The sequence below is a fragment of the Acanthaster planci genome, linkage group LG15 (genome assembly GCF_054643075.1).
Source record: "Acanthaster planci isolate LZ-2023a linkage group LG15, COTS_SCS, whole genome shotgun sequence".
NCBI classification, from domain to species: domain Eukaryota; kingdom Metazoa; phylum Echinodermata; class Asteroidea; order Valvatida; family Acanthasteridae; genus Acanthaster; species Acanthaster planci.
This window is the reverse complement of record NC_141791.1, coordinates 387,638-396,192: the sequence shown is the minus strand read 5'-3', so window position 1 is coordinate 396,192 and position 8,555 is coordinate 387,638. Positions and strand designations below refer to the sequence as shown.

General features: G+C 38.8%; 1 protein-coding gene across 1 annotated transcript in view; it reads left to right on the top strand.

Moving 5' to 3' along the window:
- Positions 1-2,186: 2,186 nt before the first annotated feature.
- Positions 2,187-8,555, top strand: part of LOC110974374 (forkhead box protein O3-like) — a 45,390-nt gene continuing 39,021 nt past the window's right edge. Inside the window, exon 1 of the mRNA XM_022225959.2 lies at positions 2,187-2,819. Coding sequence (XP_022081651.1) covers positions 2,412-2,819 — 408 coding nt within the window. The 5' untranslated portion in view covers positions 2,187-2,411. The remainder of the gene's footprint in view (positions 2,820-8,555) is intronic.

Sequence of the window (8,555 nt, the reverse complement as noted above, 5' to 3'; positions counted from 1 at the left end):
CGTCTTGGTTGTGGTTTCATCCTTTTTTTTATATGACATTGTTGTCGCTGTTAATGTTCTCTCCGGTACTTTGATGTTTAAGAATCGTTCGTACAGTTTTTACCATATCTGGGGATGAGATGTCACGGTCGAAACCGTAAATTTGTGATATGCTTTTATTCCTACTTTGAAGGGATGAACTCATATTCTCGGCACCATGACCTTATGGTACCTCCGTTTTGTCTACAAATGCCTCCTCAGGTTAATCTGAAGGTGTTTGAAAAAGCAACTGCCCCTAATTTCTGTCACAAATATTGTAGAGGTGTCGCTTAATATTTACTGAATGCCCATGGGCGGTAGAAAATGTTCTGGTCATTTCGCAAGTTCAAGAGACAAAAGCCCGTCATGCTTATGTTCACTTGTCTGCGGTTTGACATTGTCGGTGTTCTGACTGAAATCTGTAGTGTGGCATTCACTGAATGGTGTAGAGGTAGGCATCAAATTAATTATGTGTGCGTGTAGTGCCTCAACTTTTCAAAATTGGTCGTACGTTTTTTTTCAGTGGTCACGCAAAGCTCCTGATAAGAATTCAGCTCGTGGTTTATGCGGACCCGTCGGGATGGAAATTATAATAAAGCTTTCGCATGTCCCCGTAGTTCAAAACGGGGGACGTGGGAGAGAGAGAACGGTACGTTGACTACATGGACGAAGGCGTTGAGAGTCATTTATCGTCCGTCTATCAACAACTTTTATTCAACGTTTTATTCAAAATCAAATGTAACATTTCTGTTCCCAAGTCCATCGTGAAGAGAATGGTACCCTAATCATAGGTTTCTTGTACTATTCTTGTTTGAGTTTCAAGTGCGCCCAAATTCACTGCTCACTGATTGTGGTAACTTTGTTCAGATCTTCGGCGTGTCAAGCGCATGTACCCGTACTTGACTTGCAGAAATACAAAACGACGGTTACGTAGGTTTGCATCTAGGTGAGATTATCCCACTATTATTAGTTAATTTCAAATTGGAGACTTGTCCTTCTATAGAGGGTTTGTCATCTTGTAGGGTAGTGGTTTTGCTCCACGGGGTATGCACAAATAGGAGGTTTCTCTGTGGAACAAAAGAACCTACTCCACAAGATGGCTACCACGTAAAGCCTCTATTCATGCGTCGAATACTCTTGGCATTTCCCAAATTCCCTGTCCTCTCCAGTGGAAGTTAAGGAAAATTTTAACAAAAATGGCTCAGGGATCATGAGTGGCTTGAATTGACAGGCTTTTGGGTCATGGTGTTGAAGTATACTTTTGTCATGCCAGCTTGGAGTGGGTTGTTCTCGTTATTTGTAATGTCCTTTTGTTTAGTCCAGTGATTTTTAGGTTGTTGAATATTGTCCTACCAGTACCTGTTCTGAATGGCCGAATAAATAACAATAATAATAATTATGGTTGTCGGCGCGGCCTCAACTTTCTTGATGAAAAAACTTCAAATCTATCTGTGTTACTCAACAAAGAGAAATCGTGAAAAGGGCGTGATTTTGATTTCAGAGGATTTTCAGGATTGGATCTTGTCGGGGGGGGGGCTTTTTGCAACTTCTGTCATTATTCTTGATTTTATAAAAAATCGGCTCTCATCAGTTACTTTAAGTACCCAATAAACAGTACTTATACCTTCCAATTCAGCTTTGGAACTCCATGAGCTCATAAAATAAAACATGATTTAAGTTTTTTTCCCAACAATTTCGTCGAGCGTATTAAGATTGTGTTATCGTCAATACCTTACTTTGAAAAATACCAGGAGTTTATGTGGTCAAAAAGATATTACGCGTATTCACTGAGTTTTTTTCATTTTTCGGTTTACTTTGTTCCTAAGCAAGTTTTAACAATTTGGTTATAAAACACCCTTTATCTCCAGTTACAAGTTCGTATACTAAAATATGTTTACATTTAAACATTTTAGTTTACTTCCTTGGTGAATTTTTATTTCAAAATCATACAGTACAAGTGTGTACATTTTATTCAATATCAAGGGAGCTTCGGGTTTTTGACAATGTGCATCCTGCATACATAATGAAAATATCAACTGGCTAGTTAAATAGATTATCTCTAGTCCAATCAGCGTGGGGTTTTGGTTGCGCTGTCACTGACGTCACGATTGTATGTAAATGTCTGTGTGACATGCACGCGCGTGCGTGCTACGCATAGTGCACTGTGTATGCGGTTCAATTCATGGCATGGCAGTATACGTACCGTGTGGCGCTAGCGCTATGCCATTAAGTGATATATCGTGCATAAAAATGGTGGCCAGCTGAAACTGAACACGGTACCGCAAAGTTGTCCGACCCCCTTCCGCTAGTTCTGCTTTCTGTCATTTGATGATCCACTCTCCACACCATTGGCAGACCTCCACTGAATGCTGTAAAGCCTGGAAATTATAATCATGGCTGAGATTGATCCCGATTTCGACGAGCCACAATCCCGTCCACGTTCCTGTACTTGGCCGCTCCGGAGACCGGACTTTCTGAAGAAGCCGTCCCAGCAACAGCAGCCGTCGTCCGGGGAAGGCACGCCCGCTGCTGTAGCCGAGGAGATCCAGGACACGGCGCTGCCCGTGCAACAGGTCGAAAGCCCTGACATCAAGCAGGATTTGGCAGCCGTCGCTACCAACAGAAAGAACTGTTCGAGGAGAAATGCATGGGGAAACTTGTCTTACGCAGACTTGATCACCAAAGCAATCCAGAGTGCTCCAGAACAGAGGCTGACTCTATCACAAATTTATGACTGGATGGTGAAGAATGTTCCCTTCTTCAAAGACAAGGGCGATAGCAACAGTTCAGCAGGATGGAAAGTAAGTTTTTTACAATACATTAAGCCGCTCACTGTCAAGTGGCATACGGTTTATGGATTAATTACTTTCCATTGACTTCTGCAATGAATTGTGGCATCTCCTGAATAAACTTATATGGGGGGAGACTTGAATATAATTTAAATAGGCCTAAAGATGTAAAACTTCTCAGTTTCTACCTTTCATGGTTGAATAACGTTGTATCCCTACATGCCCAAAGCACCAGGTGTTTGGGTGTATTACTAATTTCATTTGAGATTTTCTGTGAAATTCAATTAGGCCTGCCTCAAAAGTTGACCAACAGAAACATTTTTTTTAAGTCCCGTATTTTTCATTTTGCCATCATAGCCTTGCAAAGTGTTCCATAAAAATTACATTAAATCTGTGCTAAGTTTTTACCCCTACCAGAGCTATGGAGGGAAAGAGTTCCATCTGGTGCCAGTAATTATTCTCTTCAGTGACCTATTAGCCATCAGTAAGCAAAAATATATAAAGAAAAGTTCAATTTTGGAGAAAGAATACTGAGTCGATAACTTAGAAAACACTTGGAATTTTTCAAACCAGTTTCAAAGGGTTTATGCATGGGGTGTCAAGTGGCGTCTTGCATATGAAACTCTTTCTATATGGAGCTCCTGGTTTGCCTCTCCAAGATGCACAGTGACAAGCCCCATAGTTTCAGGGGGTACTAAAAGCTATAAATGATATCTCATTTTTTCATTTGCACCTGCCATACATCTTGTCTGAAGTTTTACTTGTGAGAAAACAGACATGGTGTCTGCGACTTTCAACATATTCTCTGTGACAGTCAGTTTGAATTCATTAGTCATACATGTCCATGCGACAGGGCTACCCACCATCTTTCTAGTGTTGGAGCATACCCCTATGTGCTAATGCTGTGTTAGTTCAGAAGTTTATTTTATAATTTGAAGTTTTGAAGTCTGGCTACTGTGTTGTTCAAGACTTTTTTCAAGACTGTACTTTTCTGGTATTTTCCGGTTGGTTAAATCTGTTGTCTCCAGATTGTTATCATTCCTTGAACTACAGCAAACCAATGTCTTTTCCGTCTATACTGCTTTTGCACTGGATGCTTATCGCGCCGGATCCCGTTATAGCAAATGGGAAGTGACACCACAGGAACAAGTCTTCTTCATGATGTCACGGAAAAACTGATCCATTAGACCATTTAAATTCACTTCCCGAAAGGGTTCAACACATTAGTCAGAAATCCCACTATCCTGTGTGCAACGCTGGGCCAGGCCTTTTGATCGCTGATAGTCATTTGGTAATGGTAGAGACTCAGTGAGTGGGCTTAAATATAGTTGTGCTTGGATTGTACATGTTTAGAGGTCAGGAGGTCAGGTTGGCATGATGGCTTTCATGACTTCACATCACACATGATGACTGTGAATAGCCCCTGGTTCTAACTTTCATTTTGGTCACAGTTTACCTGGGCTGTTTTTACTCATGGCTGAAGATTCTCGGAATGAATCTCAGTTGCCAGTCCTGTGAAGGGTGCGGAAAGGATTTATAAGTTCTCCTTCCTGAGATGTGCACATTATAGATTCTGACTTGAAGTTGTTCTTATAACTCATTAGAAACTGAATACATGTAGATTAACACAGTTTTGAGAATCATATTTCCCACTGTTTACTCTTTTAAATTGTATTTAGCCTTCATGTTTGCACGCAACAGCCAAAATTGACAGCCATCTGTCGCAGTATCAGACCATATGACACTCAGAAAATGTGCATCTTTGCAATGTGATCCTGTAGGACTTACAGTATTGTTTCACAATGCTGAGGCAGAATGTTGATTGTCAGAGATACAGTTCTTTAAGAAGAAAATTTAAACTGCTCAGTCAACAAATGGACACATGTCAAGATGATGAATTAATCATTCAGTGTACATGTTGCTCAAATAAACTGTTACAGACCATTAGTACTTCAACATACATCTTTAGATAACCTTTTATCTTACTGTGAAAGTGATTTACATGGTCAATCAATTTTTCAATTAACTTGTGAAGCCCACTTGTACATAATCACCCACTTGAAATAAGTGATTAAATGGATAATGTTCCTTCACAGAATAATAGTCAGCACTTTTTGTGATAGCAGACTGTAGCACAAAACAATCCTAATACTGCTCTGTCATCATCAGATGTAAAATGTACATGTACAGGTTTGCCCCCCCATTTTTCAGAGTTTGCAATTTATGTAATAATAAGTTGCATTTCAGTCTATATTTATGTACATACGGTACATGTACATGAAGCCTCAGGTTCCATATCCTGGCGTAGACTGGGAAAGCTTCTTTTTTTGGGTGCAAGTACGAGTAGAGAATAGCAATTGGAGATTGTGTCCAGCTCATGGACAGTGTCCATTAGACTCAATTCCAGTGATCCCTAAACCTGATTTGTCATTTTTGATTCAACATATATTTTAAGCTAGCTCCACAAAGGCTGGCACTCTCCCAAATGACTAGGAAAGATTTCCTTTTTTCTTACATGTACATCATTAACAAACATCAATCAGTATCCAAGTCTTGCTTTAAGATTTACTGTAAGTCTTTCCAAAAATAGAAGGTGCCTGAAGCAGTCCTCTTCCCTCAGAATCACCCACGTAAATTTTTCAGAAGAAAATAAAAAATTTATGGCTTTGGAACTCAGCTCCTATATTTTATGTATCAGTGGTTTGTATTAACTGTAAGTTAAACATAATCAGATTGAAGATTTACATGTTATGTATGTACTAAAACTTTAAGTTCTTGGAGGTGTGTACAAACGAATGATTTGTAGTTGTCATTGATTTAAATGCTGAAAGGCAGTGTGAAATTTCTCAGGAATCATTTAATGTAATATAATTTCTACATGTATCTGAGAAATGTAAAGGAACTACATAAGGAAGTTAGTTCTTCTTAACCCACTCTCCCATGTGGTTTCATTTCAGTGCTTAATTTCTGAGCATTCTCCAGATTAATTCATCCAGATGTGTTACGAACTTGTTCGGCAAGCCAATGAAAATTGATGAAACATTTACTTTTGCATATCAAATTTACAAAGCTTTGCCAAATGATTTCTTTTACATGTATAGCCTAAAAGTTTTTTAAACATTTGCAATTTATGGATACATGCAGAGCTTTCATACAGAATATAATTCCCTGTTACAAAAATATCTATAATTTGATTTTGCAAACAAGTGCTTGGCATTCAACTTTGGACCTAGAGTGGTACGTACCATGATAAAGATTTAAATAAACTGGTAAGAACAAAGCAGAACCGTAAAATCATTGTCCAAAATGTACAGGTATTGTGTGCTTTTCTGCTGAGGACAACCTGGTGTGTGATCAGTGCACTGTGTTGCGTGTGGTTAAGTAATTGATGTTTAGGGAATTTATCGACCATGCTTCTTTTTCCTAAGGCAGGCAACTCATGTATTCTCATAAATTAAGAATAAGATATTTAGGATTGAAAAGGATTAACCAACATTGATGTTTTACAAGATAAAAACATATTACCCTACTTTTGATAGTGTAGCAAGTAAACAATATAACCATGACATCATTCAATTTTACAGACACTATTAAACGGTGACATAAGCTTTCCTCCTCTCTTAAAATTTAATTACCTCCTTGTACAATGTAATGGTACTGTTGTCAACATTCAAGTACATGTACATGTAACATACTAGTACATCGGTACAGCCAGTACATGCGCTGATAGATTTAAAGTCGCGCTCAATATATTTTAATAGGTAGGCTTTTCCTTTCTTGATGGACAAGTACAAAGAAGGCTAACTGGTACCGGTATCTATAATTAGAAAAAGTTGGCAGTGCTTACGCATGTGCTTATTTGAATTGCAGGCAGTGAAAGTAATCAGGTACACATTTGAACCGTAGAGCCATGTACATGAACATGTATGTAGGAAATTGCATGACCTCATGTTGAACATTCATTATATGAGCACCATTCGTGGAGTCTGGTTGCCTAACTTTTCTTACAGTACATTCACTTTGGTGTGTGTAGGTGAGTTTAGTCACGGTTCACCTTGCGTAGGAGGATTAATAATGAATGCAGCTTCCAATTCCAGTGCATGTTGGTCTATCATGCAGTGCATAAAATAAGGTATCCAGTTTCATCAGAATCAGAAGTGGATACAAAAGAGTACCCTGTGTGTATATTTATTGAGTATCAATGTTGGCATCCAATCAATAGAAAGCCTTAGTTTATAAACCATTTGAAACATATACCTCCTCAAAATCTAGAAGTCATGAAGGATTGAAATTCTTCCATTCACTGAAGAAAATATATTTCTGCATATGTACAGTACATGTGTAGGGAGTACATGTACATTTGTACATAAATATCCAGAAAAAACATTACATTTACATGTATGTGTACATTTTTATATGTCAGTTAAATACAAGGAAATGTTTGCTTCTGGTTCAGTTTAAAAACCCCAGAGAATACAAGAGGAAACATTGGTGAACTGTGCCAAGCAGAGATTTAACTCATTTAAGATGGAAACCTTAATATTGACCTTTTCCTCATGGTTGACCTGGATGCCAAATAGGGGAGCTGAACAGGGAATTTTTTAATGTTACATGTACATGGATGTGAATCACATTTATGCTTACATTTATGTACATGTAGATGTGACTACCGGTGTGAACAGTGGTGACAGCAGAAATTTATATTCATGAATGTGAGCCCCTTCCTACATGTACATGTATACCTACCATAGTTGCTGGTATGTGGATGTGCACTGTATTGGCAGTAGTGGAGCTTTTTAAGAAATACGTGGTGTTTGTTTTGTAAACCTTAATTTTAGAATAACATTAAAATTCAAAACGGAAAGAGTGAAATTACAAAAAACTTTCCAAAAAAGTCCAAACTGCCAGTCTTTATCTCGTTACATGCACACATGGGTACATGAACGCCAGTCATGCAGATATTTTTGTGTGGTCCGGCATGTTATTCCCTCCAGTAATTTTAGTTGTGCATGTTTTCCCCTATTTTGCTTAGTTGACATGTGGTAGTTTAAAATGTCAGGCTGTACTATGAGTTGCCCTTTCTGAACTTAGCTCACACGTTTCAGTTTCTCCGGAAGACAGGCCAGGTAAGATTGGTCAAGTAGCCTGGCAGCTAGGGGTAAGCCCTACTGATACACTGTTGTTGCATCCGTCCTTTGGCTAAGATAAAAAGGAGAGAGGCAGAGAGAGCTATGAATAGGACTAGAGCCTGAAGGATGTCGTGCTGGAGTGTTGGCAAATGTGATTATGAAGGGGTAGCTCTTCATGTCACTGGCTTGCATCACGTCTTTGCGTTGAAGTAGGGAGTGATGATGCCAGTTTATTCAACTCATGTTCGACAGGGTCTGGAGATGATGTGACGTCAGACCAGCGGTTGTGAGTGACAATTCGTCAGGGGAATGCCGTGAATGACGCTTGGTTCTGCCTGATTAAACACAGAAATATATTTTTGGGGATGGATAGGCCCTATTTACAACCTGTGCAAGAATATCACTTACAGCACCAATATATGTCCAGGTATAAGACATGTAAATGTGAAAATGAAATTGTACAAATGTTTATTGTCTGCCCCCAGGTACTACAGGTGATACCGTGAGGCTAAATCGTGAGCCAATTTGATGGATATTTTCACTTGATTCGTACTAAAAATAAAACCACGCAGACAAACAAGTCATTGCTATTGTACATGATAGTTGCTTTTCTTGAGAC